The 14940-nt window shown below is 37.8% G+C and overlaps 1 protein-coding gene across 9 annotated transcripts in view; it reads left to right on the top strand.

Moving 5' to 3' along the window:
- YEATS2 (YEATS domain containing 2) overlaps window positions 1-14940 on the top strand; it is a 102601-nt gene that overhangs the window by 6772 nt on the left and 80889 nt on the right. For 8 of the 9 annotated variants that reach the window (XR_011567081.1, XM_019958882.2, XM_070791044.1 and 5 more), the window contains exon 2: window positions 13798-13915. Coding sequence is in view for 8 of the 9 variants with exons in the window: in XM_019958882.2 (XP_019814441.1) it covers window positions 13816-13915 (100 nt within the window). In the remaining variant the exon portion in view is untranslated. Of the gene's footprint in view, window positions 1-3673; window positions 3995-13797; window positions 13916-14940 lie in introns of those variants that run through there. The other variant, XM_070791034.1, reaches the window with a different exon arrangement.

Here is a 14940-nt window from a genome sequence, read left to right as displayed (position 1 = left end):
CTAGGGAGTTAGGAAAAAAAGTTTCTTAAAGGCTGGAGTGCACGTCATAGATGAATTGGAACTTAATTTCATTCTTGAAGGATGAATAGCATTTCAGAAAGTGGAGAGAGGGTAGGAATGAAACGTGAACCTGTTGGAAGGTAATAAGGAGAAGTTCAGGCATGTGAACTTTGATGACTGTAGACAAGAAGAGGTAGAAGAACTAGTTCTACTAACCAAGGATTGTTTGTTCTGTTGATCTGAAGAGTGAGTTTGGGGTAAGTGTGGGGAGAGACCTGTTTTGTGGTGGTAATGAAGGCTGATGGTGACCAGAATGCCGAGCTGGCAGGAGCTTAAACTTTATTTGTAATGTTTTATTTACATAATTGTGCGTGCACTGGTGATTGTTATCTATTTTGTTTTTTAATTACTTTTTAGTTTATTGGAGAGAGTATATCCTTTTTTATTGAGATGTAGTTCACATAATGTAAAATCCACCACTTTAAAATGTATAATTCAATGTCTCTTAAAGTGTATTCACAATGTTATGCAGTCATTCATGTGTGCTTAGTGACTTAAGTCGTATCCAACTCTTTGTGACCCCATGGACTAGAGCTTGCCAGGCCTTTGTCCGGGGGATTTTCCAGGCAAGAATACTGGAGTGGGTTGCCATTTCCTCCTCCAGGGGATCTTCCTAACCCAGGGATTAAATTTGTGTCTCCTACATTGGCATGCAGTTTCTTTACTACTGAGCCACCTGGGCAGGCCTGTGCAACCATTCAGTTCAGTTCCGTCGCTCAGTCGTGTCCGACTCTTTGCGACCCCATGAAACGCAGCACGCCAGGCCTCCCTGTCTGTCACCAACTCCCAGAGTTCACTCAAACTCACGTCCATCGAGTCACTACCATCTAATTCCGTAACATTTTCGTGATTTCCAGGAAGAAGCCCCATACCTATTTGCAGTCAGTCCCAGTTCCCTTCACCCCTCTACCCCTCCTCCCCTGGGAGCCATTTTCTGTGTCTAGGGATTTGCCTATTTCTGGATATTTCCTGGAAATATTAGATTGGTGCAAACATAATTGCACTTTTGGACTGTGAATTTTGAACCAAGGCTCAGACACATCTTTATCAATCAAAATAGGAACCATTACAGTCAACACATTTTTGCCAATGAGAAACAAGTTGGCTTATTCCTATAGCGTAAAAATCTGTTCTTTGGGAACAGACTTTTAGACTGTGGGAGAAGGCAAGGGTGGGATACTTTGAGAGAATAGCATTGAAACATATATATTACCATCTGTGAAAAAGATGACCAATTCAAATTCGATGCATGAAACAGGGCACTCAAAGCTGGTGCACTGGGACAACCCGGAGGGATGGGATGGGGAGGGAGGTGAGAGGGGGGTTCGGGACTGGGGGACACATGTACACCCATGGCTGATTCTTGTCAATATGGCAAAACCCACCACAATATTGTAAAATAATTAGCCTCCAATTAAAATAAATTAATTAAAAAATCTGTTCTTTGGGATTTGATGAACTCTTGGAAAGCATATTTTGCCTCCTCCTGGTTGTGGAAGCATTTTCCCTGCAAAAACTTGTCAAAATGCTTGAAGAAATGGTAGTTGGTTGGTTAGAGGTCAGGTGAATATGGCAGATGAGGCAAAACTTCATAGCTCAATTTGTTCAACTTTTGAAGAGTTGGTCATGCGACGTGTGGTCACAGGCACTGTCTTGGGCCCTTTTTGTTGACCAGTGCTGGCTGCAGGGATTGCAATTTTCAGGTGCATCTCATTGATTTGCTGGGCGTACTTCTCAGATGTAGTAGTTTCTCTGGGATTCAGAAAGCTGTAGTGGATCAGATGGGCAGCAGACCACCAGTGACCATGACCTTTTTTTGGTACAAGTTTGGCTTTGGAGCTGCTTTTCTTGGTCCAGCCACTGAACTAGGTGTTGCCAGTTGTCGTATAAAATTCACTTTTTGTCTCACATCACAATCCGATTGAGAAATGGTTTGTTGTTGTTGCATAGAATAAGAAAAGATGACACTTCAAAATCAAGCTTTTTAAAATTTTTGGCCAGCTCATGAGACACGCACTTATTGAGCTTTTTCATCTTTCCAGTTTGCTTCAAATGCTGAATGACCGTAGAATAGTCGAGATTGAGTTCTTTGTCAACAACTTGTGTAGCTGTAAGAGGATCAGCTTTGATTGCTCTCAGTTGGTCGTTGTCAACTTCTGATGGCTGGCCGCTATACTCCTAAACTTCAAGTCTCTCATTTCCTTTGCAAAACTTCTGGAATCACCACTGCCCTGTACATTTGTTAGTAGTTCATGGACCAAATGTGTTGTTGATGTTGTGAGCTGTCTGCACTACATTATGACCTATTTTTAACTCGAATAAGAAAATCACTTGAATTTGCTTTTTGTCTATCATCATTACCATAGTCTAAAATAAATAGAAAATACACAGTAATAAATCATTAGCTAAAAAAAAACAAAGTGAGAAATGCATATTAAAATGATGTATAAAAAAAATAAAATGATGTATAACATAACCACATTTATTTAAGAATGTATTCCAATATCAAATGGCAAAATTCAGCAATGAAAAGCCACAATTACTTTTGCACCAACCTTATTAAATAAATGTGGCCTTTTGTATTTGGCTTCTTTCGTTTAATTAGTATGGTATATTCAGAGTTGATCTGTGTAGTAGCATGTGTCAGTACTTCATCCTCTTTTATTGCTTAAAAATCCATTGTATGACTCTTACCACATTTTGTTTATCCAGTCATCAAAGGATAGACATTAAATTGCTTCCATTTTTTTTCACTGTTAAGAATAATGTTGTGAACATTCACACACATACAAGTTTTTGTATGGACATATGTTTTCAGTTCTGTTGAATATTTACCTAGGTGTGGAGTTGCTAGGTCACATAGTAATTCTGTGTTTAACTTTTTGAGGAATTGCCAAACTTTTCCACAGCAGCTGCACTATTTTACACTTCCACCAACAATGTGTGAAGGTTCACACTGTGTATTCTTTTTACATTTTTTGACAGTCTATATTTAATATTTGTGTGTGTTTAAATAGCTTCATTGAGGGACAGTTGGCATACCACAAACTGCACACATATAAACTGTATGACATGGTAAGTTTTGATAAATTTATGCATCTATGAAAACATCACCACAGTCAAGATAGTAAACATATGTATCGGCCCCCAGTTTTTTCTCTTGTCCCTTGAGGATCCTTCTTTCTCCTCTCCCCATTGTTTCCTCATACCAGGACAACCACTGATCAGGTTTCTGTCATTATAGACTTGTTCTCATTTTGTAAAAATGTTACATATTTGTAGTATATTCTTTTTTCTTAAGCTAGCTTCTTTTCCTGGGTATCGTTTTGAGATTAATTCGTGTTGTGTTGCATGTATCAGTTAATTCTTTTTTACTGATGGATATACTGTATGGATGTGTCGCAGTTTGTTTATCCATTCACCTTTTAATGGACATTTGGGTTGTTTCTAGTTTTTGGCTATTACAAATAAAATTGCTGTGAACATTTGTTTTTGTATGGACATAAGCTTTTATTTCTCTTGGGTAATACGTAGGAGTGGAATGGCTGGGTCATGTGGTGGCGGCGGCGCTGCTTTAGTCACTCGGTTGAGTCTGACTCTTGTGAGGCCATGGACTGTGTAGCCTGCCAGGCTCCTCTCTTCCTGAAATTCTCCAGGCAAGAATACTGGAGTAGGTTGCCATTTCCTTCTCCAGGGGATCTTCCCAACCCAGGAATTGAACCTGGGTCTCCTGCATTGCAGGCAGGTTCTCTGCCGACTTAGCTACAAACTGCCAAACTGTTTTCCAGAGTAATTTTACTGTCTTTACGTTCCCACCACCAATGAATGCGAGTTCCAGCTATTTCACATTCTCTGTAGGTTTGTCTTTTCAACATACAGAGAAGTAACAAGAAAAGAGAAAGAGGCATAAAGACACCCATAATCCATCTACCAGGTTAGTCCTTTTGGTATTTTCCTCTCCCTAAATAATGCATGTACATGGTTAGAAAATTCAGACAGTGTAGTCAGGAGTAAAATGAAAAGCAAAACGACTGCCCAGAGGCAACTATTGTTATTCATTTTTTATCCTTTCTTCTAGAAAAATCTACACAGCATCTACCAGCATTTGTGGGGGTAGTGGTATCGCTTTGCTCTTTCTTCTAGTTTACATAGAAGCAAAGTATACAAACCATTTGCACCTTGGTTTTTTTCACTTTACAATGTATTTTAGAAGTATTTGTGTATCAGCACATTTATTTTAATGGCTACATTGCAAAACAGTTTTGCTATAAGAAAACACAAATTTGGACTTTGCTGGTGGTGCAGTGGATAAGAATCTGCCAGTGCAGGGGACATGGGTTCAATCCCTGGTCTGGGAAGATTCCACATGCCACAGAGCAACTGAGCCCTTGAGCTGCAGTTACTGAAACCTGTACACTCTAGTGCCTGTGCTCTGCAACAGGAAGAGCCTCCACAATGAGAAGAAGCCCGTGCACCACATTGAAGAGTAGGCCCCGCTTGCTCTGACTGGAGAAAGCCCACACAAAGAAGCAATGAAGACCCAGTGCATCCAAAAATAAACAAATATTTTTTTAAAAAAGAAAGAAGAAAGCATTAGTTTGTTTTAATACAGTGGATATGTTACGGAACTATTTGAGTATAATGTGGATTTCACATTTTACGTTTTGTGTTTCATCTGCAAGAAATGCTAGGTAAATGCGAAAAAATGCACCCTGCTGAACTGAACCACAGCAGAAGTATGCAGACCCCTCCTAGGTACACACCTTAGGTAACCTCCAGCAACCTCAGTTTACTTCTGTGTTATGAGCTACACCTGTCCTCATCTGGTGTTATTAAAGTTTTCTGTTGATTTCAGATTAGCCTACTACCACTTCATGGTAAGCTGTAACCTTTCAATGCTCACTTCCACAAGTAAAACTTAATTTCACAAGGTAAAGTGTCATATTTGTTGTAGCATTTATGTATTTCTTAACCCATTTAATGTGTAAAACTCTGCTGCCATTTTTATTAGATTCCTTTTTTGATTATCTTTTTTAAATTAAGTGTCACTGCTAAAATGTTTGCATGTTGTGCCCAAACCCATTTTCCCCATAAGCCTTATGGTTTTCATTATGCAATTTTATGGTGTGATGATTTTTAAGAATGCTTATGTCACATTACAGTGGAACTGATTTATCCCATCAGTTCAGTTCAGTCGCTCAGTCGTGTCCGACTCTGAGATCCTGTGAACCGCAGCACGCCAGGCCTCCCTGTCCATCACCAACTCCCGGAGTTCACTCAAACTCATGTCCATTGAGTCGGTGATGCCATCCAGCCATCTCATCCTCTGTCGTCCCCTTCTCTTCCTGCCCCCAATCCCTCCCAGCATCAGGGTCTTTTCCAATGAGTCAACTCTTCGCATGAGGTGGCCAAAGTATTGGAGTTTCAGCTTTAGCATCAGTCCTTCCAATGAACACCCAGGGCTGATCTCCTTCAGAATGGACTGGTTGGATCTCCTTGCAGTCCAAGGGACTCTCAAGAGTCTTCTCCAGCACCACAGTTCAAAAGCATCAATTCTTCAGCGCTCAGCTTTCTTTATCGTCCAACCCTCACATCCATACATGACCACTGGAAAAACCATAGCCTTGACTAGACGGACCTTTGTTGGCAAAGTAATGTCTCTGCTTCTTATCCCATAATATGTACATAATTTATTTTTAAACTTATTTTTGAAAATTGTGAAATACATCATATATATATATGCTAAAGAGCACATATAATAAGAAGGTATGTTTTAAAGAAGACAAATAATGTATCAAATACATACTTAGCTACAACCCAGCTTAAGAAATAGGAGATTGCTAATACTTTTGAACCTCCTTGTGTCCCTCTCACTGGTCATTTTATACTTTTTTGAATATCTGAACTATTCAATGAAAAATTAAGTTTTAAAGTGTTAACAGTCTGTGCCTCTGGTCTTGGTAGTGTTGAATCCCCAGCTGACTGTCCTGCCTTCCTGAATGTGCACACACAGCACATACATGCATATTTGGGGGAGGGTAATCTGTAAGTTGATTTCTGTTTAAGGTTAATAAATCATAAGTTTGTCATTGTTATTTTTTTTGGTAATAGCTTTCTCGAGATCTGATTCACATACCATAAAATTCACTCTTTTAAAGTGTAAATGTATTTTTTTTAGTATACCTACAAAATGGTGCAACTATTGCTATATCTAATTCCAGAAAATGAATAGGTACATTTTTGTAAATAGGTAGATTTTCTAGATTTAGGCAGTGTTTATCCAAAGAAAAACCAATTTTTTAAAAGTATCTTACGTTTTAAGGTACTAGTTTTCTTTCTAGCATCTCAGCTCCTGGTAGAAAGGCATGAGACTTATCCCCATAGGATTTATTGTCAGTTTGAAAGCTCTAGTGAAAAATCCCTGTTTAGTGAAGTGTGCAAGATTTGGCTTAATTTACATATTCTCAGTGACTGTGTCCAGGAGTTTGACACAGTCTTGATCTGGTCCAGTTCCTTCCTTTCCTTTCCAATGGGGACTAAAGACAAACCTCCCCCTCCCCACTTTTTTTTTTTTTTTGGCTTCTCTTGGAAAGAAAACTTTTATGGCTTCATAACTGAAACAACAAAGTTGTCACATGAGTTAGAATTACCACTTTAGATAATTCCAATGATTTTTGTCCAAAAGTGGCTCTAAGGAAGTTACAGGGATGTTATATGGCCTACCTTTTGTCCACTTAAGAAGAATTTGCCGTAAGTATCTCAATATACTAAATATCCTAAATATCTCCTAAAAATCCCAGATGGCTCAGTCTGGAGTATGTTAAAGGGATGGGGTAAAGGAACAGTAAAACCTACCTCAGGCCAGCTCTCCAGTTGTTGCAGTAATAACAATGGATAGAAGCAGGGCACCTATAATTTAGACTAGCTCTTTGATCTTAAATTCCTTTTCTTGTTACTTTGTAAGATTGGAGGCAGAGTTCTGTCCTGAATGCATCCTGGGACAGACCTTATATAGCAACTTCTGTGTCTTAAGCAGTTTTGTTTATAGTAGGAAAGTAGGTGTCTTGGACCTGAAATACGTAGTGCTTAAATAATGAAATAGTTTTTTTGAGCTCAGCTGTTTACATGTCACATTGGGATGGACACATCAGCTGAGTGGCTCAGGTCACTTTGGTGCTAATAACCAACCTCTGTCAGCTTCCCACCATTCAGGTCCAGTGTTAACATTATGGCTGTTATAGGTCTAAAAATAAAAAAGACCTATTTTTTTCCCATACCAGATGAGTTAAAGATGGAAAAGGCATTAAATTTGTGGGTGGCAGACATGAACAGAAAGCAGGGTTCAGTAGTATCCTGTTTTAGGCATTCACTGGTGGTCTTGAAACATATCCCCCACAGATAAGGGGAGACTACTGTGTGCTTGGTTTTGTGTATAAAACCTTGTGTAGAATAACTAGGATTGAGTTTTTGTCAGTACCACTTTAAGTGAATATCAGAACCAAATCTTCTCTTAAGCTGGCTATTTTTAGTTTGCAAAATGTAATTTATGAAATGGATGATATGTATTTGGATTACTGAAAGTCAGTTGATTTAAATATTCCTAAAGGTCCAGTGTTAGACATATGTAGTGGAAATCACCTTGCTTCAGGATCTCCCCAATACTTTATTGCTGGTAATAAAACTTTCTAGTCATGATGAACTATTCTTTTAATATCCTGCTGGATTTCATTTTGTATCTGTGCATATTTACAAACGAAATTGGAGTCTCCTTTCCCTCTAAGGATGCCTTTTGACTATAGGTTTAGATATATTCTTTTTGTTGATAATTTAAAAATAGTTTGTTATTCTGATTTTCTTCTTTCATATCATAGTGAGTTTTTGTTATTGTCATGTTTAATTTTATTGAAATCAGAATATGGTTATAACATTTCCTAATTTTGCAGTTTCTTCATATAACTTACATGATTTAATTTAATGGATTTTTATAGCTATTTCAAACAATATTCCTTTAGGTTCAGAGTTGTAAAGTCTGGCTTGTAAATTGCATTATGTATGTCATCTGTATTTTTATCTGTTTTTTTTTTTTTTAATCTTCTAAATTTATTTAGAGAGATGCATGTTCAAATTCTCTTATGATTGTGATTTTCTTAAATTCTTGTATTTCTGGTTTGTTTTGTATGCCTTGACATGATGTTGTTTGATGTATAGTTTGATGTATCTTTGTGATTGTGTCTTTTAATAGTAACATACTCTTTTCTGTATTAAATGTTTTTTGCCTTAATTTATTCTCTCTGTTATTAATCTTGCCATGGCTACTATCTTTTTGTTTGCATGTGTGTGTGTATAATAATTCTGTGTCTGGCTTCTTTTACTTACCATAAGTATTTTGAGATCTGTTCCTGTTGTCGGTTGGATCAGGAGTTCATTAGTTATACTACAGTTGTTAACCCATTCTCCTGTTTTGTTTTTTGTAGATATTTTTGAAATGTTTATTTGGTTAATAGGGGAGAACGGATTCTTTAATTCAAATGCTTAATAAAGGAGCACTGGTTATCTTATTTACCAAGGAGAAGATACTTTAAAATGAAAAATATAAAAAGGACAGGGCTAAAGAATTACAAAATCATTATTAACATGTTAGGAACATTGTATGGAAGCAGATGGAAAATGGTTGTATTGCTACTCTCATCCCCCCTCTTAAATCAGATAGGAAAAGTCATCTTTAGTGAAAGCACAGAACTCAGTGATTCTGATGAGATTCAAATGCCATGACATCATGGAACTGTATATTGAGAAGGTACCTCACTTAGCAAAGTTTCAAAGAACCTTATCAGATTTAATTTCAAGAGTTGTCCATATCTTATACGGTTTGGTATTTGTAAGACAGGTTTCCAAGGACTAGATTCTTTCTAGAGATTCTACATCTTGTCTAGCTTGAGAACTTTTAGTAAACCTTTGAGAACCTTTTACTAAGAATTTCTAGTGACTCTATATTACATCATTTTTTTATATTTAAATTACACAGTTTTCTTTAAAAATTTATTTTTATTTTGGCATTTATTTCAAAGTGTAGAGCATTAAAAGATTTTGTTTTGGTTTTGGTCTTTAACCTTTTTCAAAAACTCAGACTTGTTTATCTTATTTGAATGGGTGTGATAACAAGGTAGTTTAGCTTTCTTACATTGTACATGGCTATGTGGGGAAATGTGTATTTTTAAAGTTCAAGTTGATAGTGTTTACTTTTTATAAAGAGGCTAGTTCAGAGAGACAAAAATTTTAAATTAGAGGATTCAGCATTACATACTTTTCTGAATTTGGATTTGGTCTCTTGGTATGGAGAAAATCCTTTCTCACCAATTATAAACAGTAACTGATTTAAAAAAAACAGTTTACATGTCAGTATTCTTTTCAATTTCATTTGATTCAAAACCTTAAGAGGATTAATAGGACATTTTGTTTCAGACTTGAGCCTGACACTAACAGCTGTTCATATTTCCTTTTCATAAATCTCAGGGTTAAACAAGATGAATCCAAAACTTACTGTTACATGGATCATTTGTTATGCATTCCACTCACTACATCATGGTGAGAGCCGGCCTTAGATGTGCCTACCCTTAGCTAGCATATACTTGAATGTGCCAGGTGTGTCCTTTAATATTGTTCTTTAGGACAGAAACAGATCTGAATTATTAAAAATGCTCATTAAGACATAAATCTTCCTGAATATGTTCATCAGGAACTCAAATCTACACCCAGGGATAACAGGAAAGCTTCATAGTGGCTGCATGATATATGAATTACCTTGGCAGCAGAAGTTCACTCATTGGTTTTCTTCCTTACTCAGCCCACCTCTGCTCCACCACCATATTCTTCTCTTTTCCTCCTTCTATTCTCCCAGTTTTAGAGCAAAAGTCAAGAGAGAATTTTGCTTTGTCCCTTAAGTGACAGTAAAACAAAAGACTATGTTCTTCAAGAATCCCCAACCTTTTGCGGGAGGAGCCACCATTGCTCAAGAGAGTACTTGGGGAGATGAGGTGTGGGAGGAGAATACGAAGATTATGAAGTCCACAGGATGAATGAGTGAAGGTGGTGCTGGACTCACTCATCTTTATAGATAATCCAGTAAGACTCTTGGCAAACTGTAGAAGATAGTTGGTCAGTGAGGAAATGGTATGGCGAAAAGCAGACAGGAACTGGACTGTATCTCCCTCTGATTCCAGGTTTATCTTGAGTAGGAGGTTTTTTTCATTGTTGTCTTTCTGTATGCAAGGGAAAGGAATGGGGTTTATTGATTTTTAAGAAAGTGTTCTTTGTGTAACTGCCCAAGAGTTTTTCAGGTTTTCTGTAACTAGTTGCAGGCCAAACGAAGAAGGCTAGAAGAATAATACCTTACTCTCACTTTCTATAAGCTTTAAAAATAGAAAATAATAGTTGGATTCAGGACCTCTCCAAAAATACTCACCTGTATTCTAAGTTAGAGCTGGTAGATGATGATTGTGAACAAACATTAAAGGGCTTGATTTAGAATGTTTCTAAATGTTGGGGGATTTTTATAAATGCTGTAGGACATTTTAAGGCTTCAGTTCACTTCAGTCGCTCAGTCATGTCCAACTCTGCAACCCCATGAACCGCGGCACGCCAGACCTCCCTGTCCATCACCAGCTCTCGGAGTTTACCCAAACTCATGTCCATTTAGTCGGTGATGCCATCTAGTCATCTCATCCTCTGCCGTCCCCTCCTCCTCCTGTCCTCAGTCTTTCCCAGCATCAGGGTCTTTTTAGGCTTAGGGCTGCTTTAAAGATAACAATGATAGGAAAAACGTTTTCCTAGATCCATGATTTTACCTACATTCATAAAATTACATAATGAGTCTCTCCCAGCCTCTCCTACTTGTACCTCTGAGATGAGTGAAAGAACTGGACTGAGTGAGAGCTGAGAGGCTTTTAAGTTGTTATTTCTGTTTGAACTGAGTGGATAAAAAAATAAATATTTTCAAGTTAATGTTTTATTTTCATTAATTTTATTTTAAAACTTTTTATTGATTTAATAAATTCATATTGTATATTTTTGTCTTTGGTTATATAAATAATCTCCATCAGTGGTAAAGAAGAGATTTGGAAATCAGGGAGCTCTTCTTGTCTTTTCTGTGTCATAGATTAATCCTCTAAGGGGCACCTCCTCTAACCTCCCCGAACCTGTTTTCTAAGCTGTATGTCAGTAGACTCACTGCCCAGTAAGGGAAACACCAGCCATACGCAGTGCTTATTCAGCCTTTGTAATTTGACTGCTTCAAACTGAGGTGTGCTCTAAGTGTAAAAGTCTTAGTGCAAAGATAAGAACGTAAGCTATCTTACTGATAATTTGTTTATATTGATTATATCATTAGAATGATAATATTTTGGGTACATTAGTTAAATGAAATATATTATTAAAATTAATTTCTTTTTCCTTTTTAAAATGTGGCCACTAGAAAAATTTTAATTCTGTTTGTGGCTCACATTATGTGTCTTTTGGACAGTGGTGATCTGGACAGTGTTTCCTAAACTGGCTCATGAAATATTATAAATGCTCAATGAAACACACTGAGAGGAGGCGTGTCAGAGGGAACTTCCTGAAGTAGTAAAATGTTCTGGATCTTGGTCCAGTTTAGTAGCTACTAACCACTTACGGCTATTGAGCACTTGAATGTGGCCATCAAGGTTTTGCATTCATTATGTCAGCAAATCTGGAAGACCCAGGAGTTGCTACCGAACTGGAAAAGGTCCTCATCCCAGTTCCCAAAAATGGTAGTACCAAAGAATGTGCTAACCATCGGACAGTCTCATTCATCTCCCATGCTAATAAAGTCATGCTTAAAATCTTGCATGCTAGGCTTCAGCATTATGTAAACCCAAAACTTCCAGATGTCCAAGCTGGGTTTAGAAAAGAAAGAGGAACTAGAGACCAAATTGCCAACATTTGTTGGATTATAGAGAAAGCAAGGGAATTTCAGAAAAACATCTGTCTCTGTTTCATCAACTATGCAGAAGCCTTTGACTCTGTGGATCATGACAAACTGTGGAAAGCTCTTAGATGGGAATACCTGACCATCTAACCTGTCTGCTGAGAAACCTGTATGTGAGTCAAGAAGCAACAGGTAGAACCCTGTATGGGACAACTGACTGGTTCAAGATCAAGAAAGGAGTACAAGAGGGCTGTCTTGCTGTCACCCTGTTTGTTTAACCTATACACTGAGCACATCGTGAGAAATGCTGGGTTGGATGAGTTACAAGCTGGAATCAAGATAGGCAGGAGAAACATTAACAAACTCAGCTATGCAGATGACACCACTCTCATAGCAGAAAGCAAAGAGGGACTAAAGAGCCTCTTGATGAGGGTAAAGGAGGAGAGTGAAAGTGCCGGCTTAAGACTAAATATTAAAAAAAGTAAGATCATGGCATCCGGCCCCATTACTGCAATGCAGATAGAAGGGGAAAAGGTGGAAGTAGTGACAAATTTCCTCATCTTGGGCTCCAGAATCACTGGACGGTGACTGTGGCCATGAAATCAGAAGACAGTTGCTTCTTGGCAGAAAAATGATGACAAACCTAGACAGTGTGTTGAAAAGCAGAGACGTTACTCTGCCGACAAAGGTCTGTTATAGCCAAGGCTATGGTCTTCCCAGTGGTCATGTACCGTTGTGAGAGCTGGACTGTAAAGAAGGCAGACTGGTGTGCTGCAGTCCATGGGGTTGCAAAGAGTCGGACACGACTGGGTGGCTGAACAACAACAGTGTTCTGAAATGTAGGAAAAGCAACTGAATTTTAAATTTTATTTAATTTGGATTAACTTTAAGGAGCTGCATATGACTAGTGGCTCATTATTGGGACAGTGCAGATTTAAAGATTTATGGGATCATTTTATTCAAAGACTTATATACCTAGGACTTGTTTACTGTATTGCAAGCTTGTTAGTTTAATATATCTATACAGTTTGTTATGAATAATAATAATCAGTAACAGTAATATTTCTGAGAAGGCAATGGCACCCCACTCCAGTACTGTTGCCTGGGAAATCCCATGGATGGATGAGCCTGGTAGGCTACAGTCCATGGGGTCGCTAAGAGTTGGACAGGACTGAGCAACTTCACTTTCACTTTTCACTTGCATGCATTGGAGAAGGAAATGGCAACCCACTCCAGTGTTCTTGCCTGGAGAATCCCAGGGACAGAGGAGCCAGGTGGACTTCCGTCTATGGGGTTGCACAGAGTCAGATATAACTGACGTGATTTAGCAGCAGCAGCAACAGTAATATTTATTAAGTACCACCAGAGAAAGGACTTGTACATTAAATTATTTACTGAGACACATTGCTCATATTCTGTAATTCATTCGATGTACTGTGGATTCCAGGATACTGTGGGAGCTTACCATGTTTTCATGAAAATCTGGTTTCTTTCCTTTTCCTTACAAAGGCCATTCTGTGAAAGCCAGGCTTCTTTTGGAAAGTCTAAACAATGTGTTGCCTTGTTAAAGTATTTTCTCTTGAAAGGGAAATCCGTGTTTTGTAACAGATGATGATGATTTTTTTTTCAGTGAACTTTTGAAGTTATGCCTTTGATTTTAAAAAGGGTGTGTGTGTATTTACACAGACTTACAAGCTTCTGTATTATATAATATTTATTCCCTTTGTATTTGTGTACACATATAAGTGTTGAGACCAAGCAGTGTCATTAATTAATGTATTATTGCTTCACAGTGAAGAACGAATGTCATCATGTCTGGCATCAAGCGAACAATCAAAGAAACTGACCCTGATTATGAGGATGTATCTGTGGCTCTTCCGAATAAGCGGCATAAAGCAATTGAGAATTCAGGTAGAATTTCACCTGCCTTAGGAAATTATTTCTTTGTTGACATATGCCTTCCTGTTAGATTTATAGGAAATTAAATGAAATGCATTTCCACTATTGTGTATATTTTGAAGAAGTTTATGAGAGGGATTAGCTAAGTACTCTGTTTCATAGTAATATACCATGTGTACCATCAAAGGCCAGAACATAAAGCAGGTACACTGTGAAAGCATTAATAATGAGACAAGCTATAAGTTTTCGCTGTCATTGTATGTTAGATGTGATCTTAGTCTTAGCAATGTGTATACTAAAATGTGAAATGATTATAGGTGGTACATGAATTGAGGGTTTTATTTTAATAATATTAATGTCAATAGAAAAGATAACGATCTCTTCTGACTTGTAGTCTCATGGCTACTGCTTAGGATAAAGCTAACTTTAAAAAAATTTTTAATTTTATTGGAGTGTGTGTGCGCATGCATAGTCAGTCAGTCACGTTTGACTCTTTGCGACCCTATGGACTGTAGCCCACCAGGCTCCTCTGTCCATGGGATTCTCCAGGCAAGAAAACTGGAGTGGGTTGCCATTTCCTGCTCCAGGGCATCTTCCTGACCCAGGGATCAAAACTGTGTTTCTGTGTTTACTGTGTTGACAGTCAGATTCTTGAACACTGTGCCACCTGGGAAGATGCTTTATTGGAGTATAGTTGATTTACAATGTTGTGTTAGTTTCAGATATACAGCAAAGTGTTTCAGTTATACATATATTCATTGCTTTTTAGATTCTTTTCTCATATAGGTTATCACAGAATGTTGAGTAGAGTTCCCTGAGCTGTACAGTAGGTTCTTGTTTGTTATCTAAGTTACATATAGTAATGTGTATATATTCATGCCAGACTCCTTATTTAACCCAAGAGCTGACATTTTTAAAGAATATTATTTAATGGCCTTACTTAGATATTTCACATGGTTCTCAGATGTGGTAGGTAACTTGAAGGTGGAATATAAATGATGGAGATTTGGGAAACTCTGATCTCTGTACTTAGCTCT

The sequence above is a fragment of the Bos indicus genome, chromosome 1 (assembly GCF_029378745.1).
Source record: "Bos indicus isolate NIAB-ARS_2022 breed Sahiwal x Tharparkar chromosome 1, NIAB-ARS_B.indTharparkar_mat_pri_1.0, whole genome shotgun sequence".
NCBI lineage: Eukaryota > Metazoa > Chordata > Mammalia > Artiodactyla > Bovidae > Bos > Bos indicus.
Note: the sequence above shows the minus strand (reverse complement) of the source record. Positions and strands in the feature narration are given on the sequence as shown.